The sequence below is a fragment of the Prunus persica genome, chromosome G7, assembly GCF_000346465.2.
Source record: "Prunus persica cultivar Lovell chromosome G7, Prunus_persica_NCBIv2, whole genome shotgun sequence".
In the NCBI taxonomy this organism is placed as follows: domain Eukaryota; kingdom Viridiplantae; phylum Streptophyta; class Magnoliopsida; order Rosales; family Rosaceae; genus Prunus; species Prunus persica.
The window spans coordinates 16,525,953-16,541,731 of NC_034015.1; the positions used below are offsets into that span (position 1 = coordinate 16,525,953).

The 15,779-nt window shown below is 38.5% G+C and overlaps 4 protein-coding genes across 5 annotated transcripts; 1 reads left to right on the top strand and 3 right to left on the bottom strand.

The window, feature by feature from the left end:
• LOC18771224 (ultraviolet-B receptor UVR8) lies at positions 113–2,398 on the bottom strand. 2 transcript variants are annotated; one of them, XM_020568639.1, is made up of 4 exons: positions 2,042–2,398; positions 1,427–1,643; positions 951–1,263; positions 113–874 (listed from the first exon to the last, which is right to left on the bottom strand). In XM_020568639.1, the coding sequence occupies exons 1-4, from the start codon at positions 2,359–2,361 to the stop codon at positions 384–386; spliced, it is 1,341 nt and encodes a 446-aa protein (XP_020424228.1). In that variant the 5' UTR covers positions 2,362–2,398; the 3' UTR covers positions 113–383. The 2 variants fall into 2 exon arrangements, with proteins under 2 accessions (XP_020424228.1, XP_007202152.2); XM_007202090.2 differs by having other exon boundaries at positions 113–868; positions 2,042–2,396.
• On the top strand, positions 2,946–6,380 carry LOC18769231 (putative glucose-6-phosphate 1-epimerase). The gene is made up of 10 exons (XM_020569414.1): positions 2,946–3,089; positions 3,163–3,297; positions 3,393–3,506; positions 3,837–3,888; positions 4,306–4,443; positions 4,625–4,723; positions 5,371–5,468; positions 5,691–5,798; positions 5,895–5,976; positions 6,142–6,380. Exons 1-10 carry the CDS (start codon positions 3,022–3,024, stop codon positions 6,205–6,207), a joined length of 960 nt encoding a protein of 319 aa, XP_020425003.1. The 5' UTR covers positions 2,946–3,021; the 3' UTR covers positions 6,208–6,380.
• Positions 6,726–13,193, bottom strand: LOC18771445 (syntaxin-112). Its single transcript, XM_007202597.2, is given in 9 exon segments — positions 6,726–7,837; positions 10,296–10,455; positions 10,569–10,638; positions 10,971–11,065; positions 11,612–11,671; positions 11,880–11,951; positions 12,052–12,190; positions 12,721–12,984; positions 13,085–13,193. Coding segments are annotated over 7 exon segments (1,506 nt in total). The 5' UTR covers positions 12,172–12,190; positions 12,721–12,984; positions 13,085–13,193; the 3' UTR covers positions 6,726–6,908.
• Positions 13,629–15,745, bottom strand: LOC18769704 (transmembrane protein 53). The gene is made up of 4 exons (XM_007202114.2): positions 14,991–15,745; positions 14,780–14,882; positions 14,148–14,356; positions 13,629–14,003 (listed from the first exon to the last, which is right to left on the bottom strand). Exons 1-4 carry the CDS (start codon positions 15,623–15,625, stop codon positions 13,736–13,738), a joined length of 1,215 nt encoding a protein of 404 aa, XP_007202176.1. The 5' UTR covers positions 15,626–15,745; the 3' UTR covers positions 13,629–13,735.

Below are 15,779 nucleotides of genomic sequence, written 5' to 3' on the forward strand. Positions count from 1 at the left end.
AACCCCACAATGTCACAACAAAGAGAAAATTACATAAAGAAAAATAAAATCAAAAGGTATGTAGCACAAGAAATTTGGAGATGCAGACATAACAACATTCTGAAGACCCACGGGATCAAAGTTAGGAGATAGGCATTCACAATCCGCAACGACGAAGGAAAACAAGATAAAACGTTAATCTCTACATTAGTCGCACATATTCGATCTCTACTTAAAAATGTAGCATTCAGCAATCTATATTTTTGTTTCTCCCTTTGACCTGAATAATCATATCCTAATAGAAGCTCAGATGAACTTACAAATACATTGGAATATATAAGCCAGAAAAGAGACATAGGCAAAACTGCAAAAATGATGCAATTACAATCATTCTGTCATACACATCATTCGGCAATGAGGACGAGATTATGATCAAATCCGGACACTGCTTGTAAAACTTGACAACCCTCTACAAAGTCGAGCAATATTGGTTCAGCTTCGTCACAGGAGCTTCCTAACCCAAGCCTTCCGTTCTTACCACAACCCCAAACCCACACTTCTCCCTTGGATGTGAGAGCTATGGAATGCACACGCCCTCCTGACACTGTGACAGGAATTTCCCCTTCCAATCCTTCAATCACCAACGGAATATTCTCAGATCCACCTCTTCCAAGCTGAGAGCTCTGATTCCACCCCCAAGTAACAATGCCTTCGGCCCCTCCTATAACATTTGATGATGGAACCTGGCAAATCGCCAAAGAATGGCCAAGCCCTGATGCTATATACGTGGGACGGAAGCTTATGTCAACAGGAAACAACCCTAAATCCTGTTTTTCTCTGCCCAACTGACCATATACATTGCTCCCACAGCTTAGTAGTGTTCCATCACCTGAAACTTTAAAGTTAGAAAAAACAGCACACATGAATATCTATATCTGTATAAGCATATCAATGAACACAACACTACCTACCACAAAGAATTAATGAATGATCAAAACCACATGCAATGTCTACAACGTCAACAGAATGTAGTTCTCTCACTAAACTAGGTTCCCAAATTATTGGCATGTTATTCTCCTTCGCCATCCCTTCTAAAACCAGCTTCTCAGCAGCTTCCAGTGTTGAACTTGACAGTTCCCTATTATTCAAATCTCCCCGTGATTCCAGTAGAGACGTCCCCAAAGATTCTGTAATGCTTCCTAACCTACCATCAGCTGAATAACCCCAACCAAACAACTTTCCATCCTCAGTCAGTGCAAGAGCATGCCCCCAACCAAACGATACCTGCCAAAGAACATGTGTGCCCCAAAAACTTCCTTCTTATGAAGTAAACAACATTTAAGCATCCTAGGCAAAGCTCTTGCAATTTATTTATTTTCTGCCAATTGTGAGTCAATTGTTGCATCATAGTGTATAACAAACTCCTACCTCAAGCATTAGAGCGCACCTTAATTATTTTCTCTCCTGCAAGTGCTTCAACTCTGGAAGGCACCACAGACTCCGTTACTTGATTTCCAAGACCAAGTTGGCCACGCTTCGACTTTCCCCAAACCCACAAAGAACCATCATCTCCAATGGCCGCAGAAACAACACCAGATGCAAATGCAGCACAAACATTTACTTGATCCAACCCTGCTACTTTCTTTGGTTCATTCCATGAATCTCTGCCACCAATAACAAAAGCTTAACATCCAGTAACTTACCATTTCATAATACACATCAAAGCATGATAGGAAATAGTCAAAGAAAAACTCTAAAAAATCCCATGATGTTTCATTAGCGAGATAACTATCAACAACTCCATTAAAAAGAGGCTTCTAATTATAACCCAAAAACAAAAACAAAAAAAATGCATTTTCATGGTTAATCTTGGCCATGCATACATACAAAACATATAAGTACCCCGAAGAAACTATTGACTCAAAAATAGGACCACGGTTATGAATTAGCACAAGACCCCTTTCGATGCAACACAAAAGAAATACATATGGAAAGGGCTAAAAAAGGGTTAACTTGTGCTGTTTCTTAGAGCTCGAAGAAGCTGAAAAGCTGAAAGCTTTACCTGGGAGAAGGGAGACCACGGCCGAGCTGGGCTTCAAGGTCTCGGCCCCAAGCCCAGAGCTGGCCTTGGGAAGTCACAGCAAGCGAGTGGTAGTGTCCGGCGGTGACGCTGGTGACATCAGAAGGCAGAGAAGGGACCCGAATAGGCTCGTAAGCGTCCACACCAAGGCCCATGAGGGAAGTGGGCAAACCCAGAGCTCCATGGCTTCCGTCTCCAAAGCTCATCACAGCGCCGGTTGTGCTGCTCATACATCTCTGTAACCTTTGGATGATCACGTTCACTGCCCGAGGCCCCTTCACCAGCGATCCCACTCCTGGCATCGATTACAAATTTCAGTTCTCAATCTCAATTAACTGCTGATTTTGTTCTGCAATTCTGTTAGCCAAATTTGGGCTGTTTGAGCCCAAGGGTCGTGTTGTTGGCACAATACTTGTTCATCATGGTCCATGGGCCAACAGCACCATTAAACAAGGAGCTCAGGTCATTGATTGGGCTGGTTTGACCAGTCAAAACAGGGTTAAGCAAATCCATTTTCGTCCATTCGAATTCAATGCTGCGGTCTACTAATAACTCTGCAATTGAACTAATGACTATTAAGGATTCCCTCCTTATTAGTATAACCACTCATTTTCCCTGTCCTGAATATTTACTTATTTATGATACGAAACCGACCATTAAATGAACTCAGACTGAAACATCAAATTATGATTGGATTGTAAGAAAGAACAACTCCTTGATGTTGGGCTTGAGCAATAGGAGCATCGAGCTGGTCCAACCCACTAACAAAACTGGATTGAGCCAGATGACTGGTTTTATCTTAAGACTGAGAGCCACTCAAAACAACAGAATATCCGAATTTCTATTTTGGGATACTTGGGCTTGGCGGGTGGTGGCACCCATTGACTCTGATCTGATTAACAATCACAGAAGATATATGGAGCGGAACCACAGAGTCGCACAAACCAACCCACTCGAAGAAGATGGCGATGGTTTCTATGCTCATTTCACTCCCTACCCTGACTACTCCAAACTCCAGCCGAGTCAACCGGTGGGTTAATTTCTCTCATTCAATTCGGCAACTCATCTGCTACTTGTAAAACTCACAAAACACACCCACACAGGTATTGGCAAGCACCAAAAAGGTCGTCTGCAATGGCTCTTGCAAGTGCCAACACAGAGATTGCTACTACAGGAGTGAGATTTGCAGAGGGTGAAGAGAAGTTACCCAAGGTCGTTTTGACTAGCTCTGGTGGCAGGTACATTGGATTGATTTTGTGGGTTGTTGCTGAATTCACATATAAAAATGAAAGATCGACTCTTTGATTGTGAATTTGTGAATTTGTTTTTGCAGTGAGGCAGATATATATCTGTTTGGTGGTTGCATTACGTCTTGGAAAGTTCCAAATGGAAGGGACCTCCTTTTTGTTCGACCTGATGCTGTCTTCAATAAGAAAAAACCAATCAGGTTGTTTTGGATTTCGTGGGTTCATTTTCTTGACTTTCAATTTTGAAAGTAATTTGCTTTATATGTTTTTGTTTAGATTTGAGCCATACAAACCAATATGCTTCTTGCTATATCTGTTGGGTTTAAGCTACCGGTTGACTTTGTAATGTGTGCTAAAACGAGAACAATTTAAATGATCATTTCATTCACAAACCTCACTTGGTTTAATTTGGAAATATGGTTACTTGCCTTTGTGTTTGTATGTTTTAAGCGTCTGAGTTCCTTTGAATAGTCATTTTGCCTGAAAGCTTGGGATTTTCGTCAGATACTGACTATTCTCTCTTGGGATAGTGGAGGCGTTCCACATTGTTTTCCACAGTTTGGACCAGGCACAATTCAGCAGGTACGGTACTCTATTTTTGTTTCCGAATCCACCAGCATTGTTGCCTTTAATTGTATCTTTGATTTTACGAGCTCAGTTGATTTTAGTGGTCTATCAGATACATCGTTCTGATGAGTGCCAGCAAATTAAAAACCTAAACACTTAAACCCCAAGCAATGGGAATTGATGGAAATTTTTATATATAGACTACGAGGATTTGAAGTTTGATGATAGGTTTGATAGATTTCTTGGTAAAATTTACAAAATCACACTGCTTAATGTGATACGGTGGTAGTGAGTCTACTGACATTGTTGCCGCCATTAAGGATTCCCGTCTGGAGATCCAGATCTTTGTTATGGCTGCATGATGTATATATGACTGCATTATCAGCCTTCTGCTATTGTACTGAGGCTTGGAGATGTTTCTTCAATTAATAGCATGGATTTGCAAGAAACTTGGACTGGTCTGTCATTGATTCTGAAAATGTGCAAGGAGATCCTGCCATAACTTTAGAACTAAAGGATGGTGAATACAGTCGTTCCATGTGGGATTTCAGCTTTCAAGCTTTGTACAAGGTCAGTTGCAGATATCTCTCTATAAAAATGATGCTTGTCTAGCTCACACTGGTAATTCACTGCCACCTTGGTGTGCACCATGTTCTACACAACAGTACTGTATTAAACTACATGCACAATATTGAATTCTGCATTATGTGGATTAGGTAACAAAACTTCTAATGTGTTCCAATGATTGCAGGTCACTTTGCAAACAAAGAGCCTTTCCACCGAACTTGTAATTAAAAATACGGACAGCAAGCCATTTTCATTCAGCACCGCATTGCACACATACTTCCGCGTAAGTATAATATTCTCCCTCAGTGATTCAATTGTCATTCTGGCATAACGAAATTAGCAGTGTTGAGGACATTTGAGGTGGAAATGATTTAGATATTAAAAAAAGAAATTGGAATTGTTAGAAGAATTGAATGTGGAAGTTAATGTAGTAGAATAAAGATAAGGAGAAATTCATATATTGTATATAATGACTTCAGAAGTCTGAAAATACTAGGAATTGTACCTCCATATGCACAGATTTTGAAATTGATTGCATTAAATGAGTGTTGAAAAATGATTGTAAATCATTAACATTAGCCATTTTCATTCAGCACCGCATTGCACACATACTTCCGCGTAAGTATAATATTCTCCCCCAGTGATTCAATTGTCATTCTGGCATAATGAAATTAGCAGTGTTGAGGACTCATTTGAGGTGGAAATGATTTATATATTAAAAAAAGAAAATGGAATTGTTAGAAGATTTGAATGTGGAAGTTAATGTAGTAGAATAAAGATAAGGAGAAATTCATATATTGTATATAATGACTTCAAAAGTCTGAAAACACTAGGAATCGTACCTCCATATGCACAGATTTTGAAATTGATTGCATTAAATGAGTGTTGAAAAATGATTGTAAATCATTAACATTAGCCTTTATCATGCAGGCTTCTGCACAAGGGGCATCGGTTAAAGGTTTGAAAGGCTGCAAAACACTGAATAAAGATCCTGACCCCAAGAATCCATTGGAGGGCAAGGAAGAAAGGCCTGTATCATTTTCATGAAATGCTTCTATAACATGACAAAAGCAAAATGAATTCAATTCTTTCTTTTTCAGTTTATTGGCTGGGTAAATGAGGTTAATGGGGCAGTGGGTTTTCATAATTAAAATGCTTTTATCATAGCTTATTCACTTTTCTGCAACATCTTTAGAAACCCTTTTGGCACAGATTGCTAGGCATTTCTGATTGTTATCTTAATGACACAGGGATGGGGTCACTTTTCCTGGATTCGTGGATTGCGTATACCTGGAAGCCCCTAATGAGTTGAATCTTGATAATGGCTTAGGTGACATAATATCTATCAAGAACACTAAGTGAGTGTAAATCTCTGTTTCACAAGTTTAGGTAAGATTTTATCAAAATAACTCTGTTTTACATGCTTGACTCCCCTGTTCTTTTTCCTTGTGTAGTTGGACAGATGCTGTTTTGTGGAACCCCTATCTGACAATGGAAGCATGCTACAAAGATTTTGTTTGTGTGGAAAATGCAAAGGTAATAACTTCCCTGTTTCTTCAATTGTGACTATTTGAACTTGACCAAAACGGATTTGTCTATCTAATACTGCCGATTCCGACATAATCGAGACAGTATGTATACTCATCAGACTGCTAAATTGATTCTATTTCTGCTAACTGTAAGATGCCATGTTCATTTCAGATTGGAAACGTCCAGCTGGAGCCTGGTCATACTTGGACTGCTACACAGCATCTTAGCATCAATTGAAGAGAGGCTGATCACTGTTATTCAATTTTGTAGAAGTAATGTATCATCTATTTTCCCTTGAGTCTTTTATTTGGTGTTATACAAAGCTTTGAAGCTACAAAACAAGTAAAGCTTACTAATAATGGGTGATCCTGTATATGCTTTCGTTCTGAATATAGTGTTTCCTCTCTCTCTCTCTCTCTCTCTCTCTCTCTCTCTCTCTCTCAATTTGCACTAGCCAGCTCCAGCTCCTCAATTTGCTACTGGATTGCTGTTAAACAAATTTCGACCAGCCTAGTTCCCAAGCAGAGTTATGGATTTTATAATTTCAATGAGCTGCATATAAATGACTCAAAATCCAATTCCGAATCCCGAACAAATGGGAAATTTACAGAGTAGCAAAGATGCAGCAGTGTCATGTTTATGCATATAGGAAGAAACCAAATAAACTGAAGGGAAAAATAACTAACCAAAACATAGTTTGAAATTCTCAACTCAATTAAGCAAATCTAGTTCATTAACATTCTCTGTCGATTAACAGAACCTCAAAATGCATAAAGAGAAGTACTCTTCTCAACCAACAAGCAACAGCCAATAAAGCGGTAGATAAACTACTCTATGAGCTCAGAAAGCTCAGGAATATTCACAGACCCCTAAAACCCCTCAACACTGTCATGCACTTCAGTTTTTAGACCCCATCAAAAATTCTGACTCTTTTCTGTTCAAGAAGCCAGCGTAGAAATGACACAAACCAGAAGTATAATCAGAACCACAGCCCAAACCCAATAAACCCATTTCTTACTCTTCTTCTTCATCTGGCTGGCATAGTAAAGGCTGTTCGTCCCTCCATTGATAAAATAACTTGCATTGGCCACATTCTCTTCAATATTGTCAATGTCTTCACCTTGTGCCTCAACCAGAACAGCCATGTCAAGAAACACCTGATGAAGCTTGTTCAGGCTTCTCTGGATATCCATGACTGCCTCATGTCTAACTTTGTTCCCCATATCCAATTCTGTCTTCCCCTCAAACAATTCAACTTTCAAACTTCCAGAAATCATATTTTCGATCATCTCATCAGACGGCAACTCACCGATTGCACTATAGTACCTCCTCTTGAGATCTTCCTTGTGATCTGCAACAATCTTTTCTCTCAAAGATTGGAAATTGTCCATCATGTCCCTAAGCTTGACTCTCAAGCCACAAGTGATGGACATTCTGGTCCGGTCAACAGTGCTTCCTTCCTTATATGCATCCGAAATTTTTCTACTGATCACATTGGACTTATCAAGCGCTTCAAGCCTTGCCTTGACAATCCTCGCCTTTCGAAGCACTGCCACCATATCAGATTCCATCCGGTCTCTAAGCCCGCGAAGGATCTTGGCACTGTGGGTGGATTTTGCCTCTTCATTCAGGCTCTGAAGATCATACAAGAGATTGGTGATCTCTTCCATATCGCTCTTGATTGGTGTGACTTCTTGGAAAAACTGAGAGAGGTTTTCTTGGTCTGACGGGTTGAGTTGGCCTTGGCCTGCTTCAACATCAAGGTCGGCTTCGAGGTCCTTCTGTGCCTGTTTCTTCAGTTCCACATAATTTAAGAACGATTTAGTCATCAAATCATTCATCTTTTCAAAGAATTTGCAATACCCACCTGCAAAAAGTCAGAAAAAATTGAAATTTGGACAGAAATGCGCTCGTTGACAAAACAAACAATATGAAAATGAAAACCCAGTAGAAACTGAAGAGAGATTCACTGAGTATATTACCCTCTCAAATTCAAGAACCGAATCTTCTTCTCAAGAACACAACACTTCTTTGTTACTCTGCTCCAAGAGAACTGAATTTCGCACATGAAAATGAGACAGAAATTGAAAAAAAACTAATCAACGAGAACCAAAAACCATGTAGAGACCACAAAAACAAACAAAACCAATTTCATAAAACTTCGCAATTTCAAGGTTTGAGGCCTATCAGAGAACAAGAATTAAAGAAAGAAACGAAGAAATAAAAAGCGGGGTTTCGTGAAAACCTTGAAGAACTTTGATGGCTCTGTTTCTAGCGCCGACTGTTACTTTCTTATCACTGTCACTGTGATTTTTGACAGTGGGGTTTTGGAAGAAATGTAATCCAAGAACAGAGAAGAAGAAACTCTCCGATGAATGTGCGAGAGAGAGAGTGAGAGGAGGGATCGCAATCTTTTGGGTTGGTTTTCTTTGTGTAACCGCTTAAAATTTAAATTGTCGTTGACGATATGTAGCCGTTAATATTTGTTGTTTTGGAAAGGCGGTGGACATGGATGACGCCGTTACTGAGGTGTTAGTCAAAACGGTTTTTATTATTTGAATCATTTTGTTTTATCTTTATCCATTTGTAGAAGAACGTGATATAAAAGATAATACAACTTCGGTTAAGCTGAAAAAGACAAAAAAAAAAATAAAAATTACACCATTTTTTTTTTTGCTTTTTTTTTTTTTTGGCCCAGAAAATTACACATTTGTTTAAGCTAAACCATCTAGAAAAATAGAATTGAAAAAAAAGAAGATAAAATAAAAACTTTTTAAGGTCACGTGCGTGAATTAAAAAAGGCCTCTCGCACCTGCAGAAGAGCGTGTGAAGAGGCTAGTCACTATTGTTTACGTAGGAGCTAAGACGATTCCTATTCAAAAGCACAATGAAATGCAAAAATTGAAACATTCCACACTTTGATGAATACAATTTTAGGTCCAAAAATGATTTACCAATGTCTCTTCTAAATTTTATATCACACACGACACTCCGAATTATTTACTTTTCATTTTTTTTTTCTTTTTGTTCTACAACATATTCCCTAGGTTCTCTCATGTTCTAGTGCATATTGTATGATGTTACTATTGTGTATAAACCAACACATTTTTAAGCCAAAAGAGGGCTGGATCTATCACCTGATGAAAGGAAACATGTAATATGAATAAAATACAAGGAGAAACCAAAAGGGTATAAAGAACCTAAGCAACAACAACAACAACAACAAAACCCACAAAATTATACAATAAACCTTCATCATTCTGTGTTGCTCATGATAAGAGCTATCTCATTCAGTGTGCAAGAAACACTCATTCAGTATGCATGTATATAAAGTTCAGAAGAGACATTGGTAAATCCTCTTTAGACCTAAATTTGTATTCATCAAAGTGTGGACAATGAAAAGTAAATCTAAAAGGTACAAACCCAAACCACCAAGTTTTGATGGTACATATATTCATGGTCAAGAATTATAGCAAGGGCAGTGAAAAGGGTTAGTGTGAAACACATTCATTTTGCAGAGACTACTTGAAGCTAAGCACGTGAACTGAGGGAATTTGAACCTTATAGGAGAAACTCTGAAGCAAATTGAATTTATTCGCATAGCCTTTATGGAAATTAATTTAGAGCGTATAGCCGCACGGCTATACGTTTAAAATATTCGTATAAGCGTATAGCCGCGCGGCTGTACTATTTAAATATTAATATATTTTAACAGTATAATCCGGCGGCTGTACGTTTAAAATATTCGAATAAATTCCAAGAGTATAGCCGCGCGGCTATACTTATATATATATATAACAGTACAGCCGTTCGGCTATAATGTTAAAATATTCAAATATATTTAGAGAGTATAGCCACAGTATAGCCGCGCGGCTATACTCAAATATGTCTAGCAATGAGGAAATGCATTAAACCATATCAGATACGGATTAGAAAATGACTTACCTGTTCGCTGAATGTTTGCCCAAAAAAAATAGTTACGCTAAATGGGTAAATTGGTACTGGGAAAATAATGGGATAAATATAATTGCAATAAGTTATTAAAAAAGAATACGTAAATCACTATCACAATTTTATTACATACAATCACACCAATTTATGAAAGATTGTGATAGAATTTTAATTTGTATGAATATAAATCCAATTGAAATATGCAACAATAATTAATATTTAATAATTATGTGATAGAAACAATATTACAAAGTGCCAGGAACTCGTCTAAAAATATTTTATTAATTTCTCAAGTGGAGATTATAACTTAAGATTGCTACAAAGACAAAATCTTATTTCCAGACATTTTTCACCCTCAAGCCTTTCAATGTGACACATTACACTTGCATAGTTTCCAGAAACATTTTTCGGAAGTAAGGGCTAGGTTTACACCGGCTGTTGATTCTTCACCTTCTCCACTTCAAGGCTCCTTAATGTTGTTGAACTAAGCTTATCTCCACTAGATGCTTCAGAAACTAGATCTACAACTTCAATCTGCACAAGATCCACAATTAAGGACTAAGCATCATAAAGGTTTTCGAAGTAATATTAAAAGAAGTCTACTTTTCGTAGAGAAAAAGATCAAATGTACAGCAACCAACTCAAACCTTAAGTTGTGAAAGGCCTCTGTCCGCTCTCTTCTTATTAACAGATAGTCCACCGGGCAAAGTCTCCTTGCTGCCAGAAACCAAATCTAGAAAATTAGTGAAGTAACTCTGTCGCTGCGAGGGAGACTAAATAATGAGTTTTATGCCGAATGCAAGCTGAGGTAATTCAACTTATTCCCTTTTTAAAAGTAAAATCAACTAGGGTCAGATCAAAGCCGGACTGATTAGGTTTGAACATTAAACCAGGATGATCTACACCAATACTCCAAAGTAACACATGAACCTCAAAAGTCAAAGGCCTCGCATATCAAGCTTTCCATCTAAATGTTGATGAAGTGCTACTGGGCAACATTATCAGAGAATTAAGACGACTCAAAGAACAGATGTAAATCTGAAACAAACCTGACAACAATTGCCTCCAAATTTTCATCAACTATTGAGGGGCCATAGGGATCCGTAATAGGTTCAACTTGCACTGCCAGCCCCTGCTTGATAGACTGCAATTATTGGCAGGAAATTGAGGACTGAGAGCATCATTATACAACATAAGATAAGAACATGTTTTTTACAGAACAACCAAGCCGCAGCAAAACCATACAGAAATTATTAAATGCATTTCCCCTGATATATCAAGGTTGAGTGTCCATGTGTGTCACCGCCTAGTCCAGTTTCAGTAACCTTTACCAAAATGAAATACTAGCAAAGGCCACCTGCTGAATCTAGAGACCAAAGTAGATGGGTATGAGCATGAACATGGTGGTGGAACACATGAACCTATTTCAAACACACAACCTCAGCTACAACAGAATGAGCTGCATTGCTGGCATTTGGAGAGATGATTCAAAATGAGGGATAAAGAACAACTCAGTTGCAATTGCTTGCATCAAATGCTAAAAAAATGATTCAACTAGTGGAATTCACATGGGCATTGGTACGTCTGAAATCTCATTAAATTATTTCTACTAAAAATGCAAATCCAAAATCTCTTCTTTTAGAAAACAGTATTCCAGTCGCAATGTAAACAATTTCCTTGAACAGAATACCTTGATGTAATTTTCAACATTATGCCTCCTTTCCTCAATGGATTGTATCAAATCAGCAAACTGCCAGAATGGGAAGAAAAATCACAACATTAATATCAAATCCACTTTATCAACTAACTAAACTGTCTTCCATATTACTAGTTTAGCACTTACGTACAACTATTCTGGAAAATCATTATCCACTAAAATTTATTAAAATTAAAATTACAATTCAACTTAAATCCTCAAAACTTGTGAAAATCTGAATGATGATCGAAAAAAAAAAAACCTGTTTTTTGGTCAACATGGGTCCGTCGCATAGTCCAACCACAATTCGATCCCTTGCCAGCTCCGCCGCTGCCTGGTTCCATTTCCACCATACCATTAAAAATTTCTTAATGGAATTTTTAGCATCTTAAAATGCACAAACCCAAACCAAAGAAAATGAAGGAGAAAGAAACCTTGAGAAAAAGGCGATGGCCATCGTGTAATCGGTCAAAGGTGCCGCCAAGAACCACGGCTCCATATGTATTCGGCGGAGAGAGCTTGGAATTCACCAGCGAATCCTCCAAAGTCGCCATTTTGACGCGCGAGTTTAAACTGGGAAGTGGGTTTGGTGTGGTAGTAGTTAGAGAATGCAAAGACAAGTTTTTTTAATTTCTTTTCCTTTGGTTCGAAACGACAAATCATTGCTTTTTGTGAATATTTTTTTTGGGTTATGAAATGACAAATCAATACTTAAAAAGCAGTACCTTTTTGGCTTTGAAAAATTGTTAAAAAACAATACTTCGAATACAATGAACCTGGACGTTTTACTAATCAAAGAGCTTGAAGCTTTCCCTAGTTGCAATTTTTTGCTCGGTAGAGAAAAAATACAAACAGCTTAGAAACATAAGCATGGTATTCCAATCATCCTGAATTTCCTCGGCACCCAAACCAAATCGTGAAACCAATAGAATTATAAATTAAAAGCTCAAAATAAGCCAAACCCAGTTCCATTAACTAAACAAATCCCCCGAAAGTCCAACAAAATATCAATCTTGATTCAAGAATATGAACAAACAAAAAAAAAAGTTTTAAACTTGAGAGAGAGAGAGAGTGAGAGAGAGAGAGAGAGAGAGAGAGCTGACCTGTGAGTTGAGAGTGGTATTCTGAGACGTAAGAATCTACGATGTTTTTAATGCTTTGAAGTTGAACTTTTTCTCCTATGGTTGGGGCTGAGAAAGTGTTCCGTCTCTCTCTGAAATTGAAGAGCTTTGGTTCTTTAGTTTTCAACGTTCGCTTTCTATATGCCAACTGTGGCTAACTGTGGCGAAAATGCAATCAACTCAACTAAGAAATAAATTTTGAACTTTTCCTCCGATCTAAGCCGACCTCACAGCATCCGCACAAGTCTAAGAAAATTAAAATTAAAGGAATTTGGACACAATTTCTCAGATTTAATGAAGATAACATCAAAATTTACAATGAAAAAGACGAAGAATGAAGCTTTACTCAGCAATTTCTTCAGGATGAGGCTTCCTTCTTTCACTTTCCCATAGAAATTGGATGGTGTGAACTTGTGACGGTCTGCCTTGCCCGCCATTTTCATCCTGTCGTTTTTACTTTTGGGCTCCATTCACGAGTGGGTCATTTTATTTTTCTCTGGGCTTTCGGGTATTTTGGGCCTTTGTTGTTTCTCCTAATTAATTATCTTTTAAATTTTGAGAAAAAAATAAATAATTAATTAATACTACCAAGTAATTCAAAAAACTTCTTTTAGAAATGCAAGTCAACATAACATGTTTTCATCACTTTTCAAATTTACAAAAAATTCTTCAAATTGAATACCAAACAGTTTTTAGATTTTTCAAATGGGATTGTGATTAGCACTTTTTTATATATAAAGGTTGAAACTTTCATCACAAATTTGAAATCTAATTCTACTCTAGCAATACATACATGAACGAATGAGCCGCATCAAACAGTGAGCAGATTTGACAAACAATGAACCAGTGGGATATGCAAACTTCAGAAGATGCATGAGGCAAACTTCACAAGTTTCCAATGAATTCTGGCACTCGTATAAAGATTAGTAAATTGTTATCATCAATTGATTTATAACTTCAAATAAGTTCCTGCACAACACTCTGCATTTGCAGAATTTTATGCTGTCGTCTTAGAGGTAGCTAAACAATCCTTCAAGAAACAGTCGAGCTTTGAAGAGTAGATGTTGGGGAAAGTCCTGAAGTGGTCTACATGGGGTGATGAGCCGAAATTGAAGGACCTAACCATTCTACCCTTCCTCCTCTGCTCTGCAATGAACAACTCGATCGACTGATGCGGAACAACTCCATCAGCGGTACTATACAGGTAAAGTTGAGGGCAATAAGGAGTGTTTTCTGAGAGGATAGAAACTACCTTCGACAACCTCCTGCAAGAAAACCAACAGAAAGCAACTTAAGTCAATTGTTTACCCCCTTAATTAAGATGTTCTGCCCATTTTCTTTTACAGCCAATTATATATCAACTATCAAAACAAGATATTGAAACAAATGTTAGAACACAGAGTACTTACTTGTCCACGTCAGGCAACTTTAGAAGAACTGAGAACAGCTTCTCTAATACCAACAGAACCATGGTTTCAACTATCAGAGGTTTCTCTTCTTGCATCTTTGACAAGCTCACTGCATCTTCAGACTTATTCAGTTCTCTAGCCTCAACCGCGGGGCTTGTTAAAGAGCTGCGTTTCTTCAAGATAGCGACAGAAAAGCCCGCTGCCCACACCTGTCAAGTTAAAGAAGGTTATAGCTCAAGTTCAGCTCAACGAAATAACATCCTATTTAATTAGAGACATATAGCTCAAGTTCAGCTCATAGTGAATGTATAATCATAAGAAAAGGCATAGTTGGCCAGTTAGATTAAAATGTATTCCTCTGATCCAATTTATTACACAACTTCCATCGAAACATGGCACACGATTGAGAAACCAAAAAAAAAAAAATTTCATTGCGCGGGTTTCTAAGCAAGTCATTTCAGCTTCAACCAAATTGGGGTAATGTCTTATAGAAAACAAATCTGTCTGATAAAACTTTGACCAAACAAATCAGAAGCGCAATCTAAGCAAACAAACTCATGCAATTTTCACAACATTTTACATGGTAATCGACCAATATTTCAAAATGTAATAAAACCGTGATTAGAAAGAACCTTAGGATTAAAAGGCTCCGCTGCTCCTGAATCAACAATACATCCTTTAATCTTCTCCATCAGGTCTTGTCTACCCTGAAGAATTTCAAGAATGGCGCCATATCTGCCAAAAAGATCAACAACCTCTAAAAACCCAATTGTTGGCATCAGAGCACAGTACTAACAGAAAGCAAATATTTACACAGCAAAGACATAACCAAAGAGTACCTACACAAACCAACCCGTATTGCTGAAAGTGTGAAAAAGCAAACACCTTTCTCTCCCATCCTCTACCCTCTCCTCCACCCATGAAACGAGCTCGTGGGCCAAATCCGAAACCCGTTTTTCGACCCGGTGGCCCAAGTCAAACCAGAGCACCTCCCTCGCATCAACAACGAAGGTCACGGCGTGAATGCCTCTGGAGTTATACCACTCCACGTACTTCTTCAGGTGCTTGGTCTTGGCCCCAAGCCAACCCAGCAAGACGACGGTTACTTCACGCTTTTGGGTTCCGAAAGAACCCACATTTCCATCAATGCCACTCTGGAAAGCTCGGTTCCATGTGAAAACGCCGTCGTGTGAGTGCGAGAGCGAGTGGTTGAAGTTGTTGATCGGGAATTGGGAAGAGAGAGAGAAGAGGAGGGATTGAAAGGGGTTTGTATGGGTGGAGAAGTTGAACGAGGACTGTGGCTGTGCGAGAGAAAGAGAAAAGGGGGCTCTTTTGACGACGCCGTTTCGAGCGGCAGTGTGAAATGGAAGTAAGGGATTTGGGGGTCGGAGAAGTTTGGGAGAGAACGTAAGAGCGGACGGCGTCATTTTGGCGAAAAGCTGGCGATTTAGACTGAGAATTCTCACTGGAGTTTCCATGGCGCAAGTCTATGAATCGGATTTTGAAAACCGGTTTGCAGTTGGGTAATAAAACGATCGCGATCACCTGTAGAGTATCGAGAAACGACGCCGTTGACTCAAAATGGCGGTATATTGTACAGAACGAAAAACGACATACCGTTCATGTGATGGT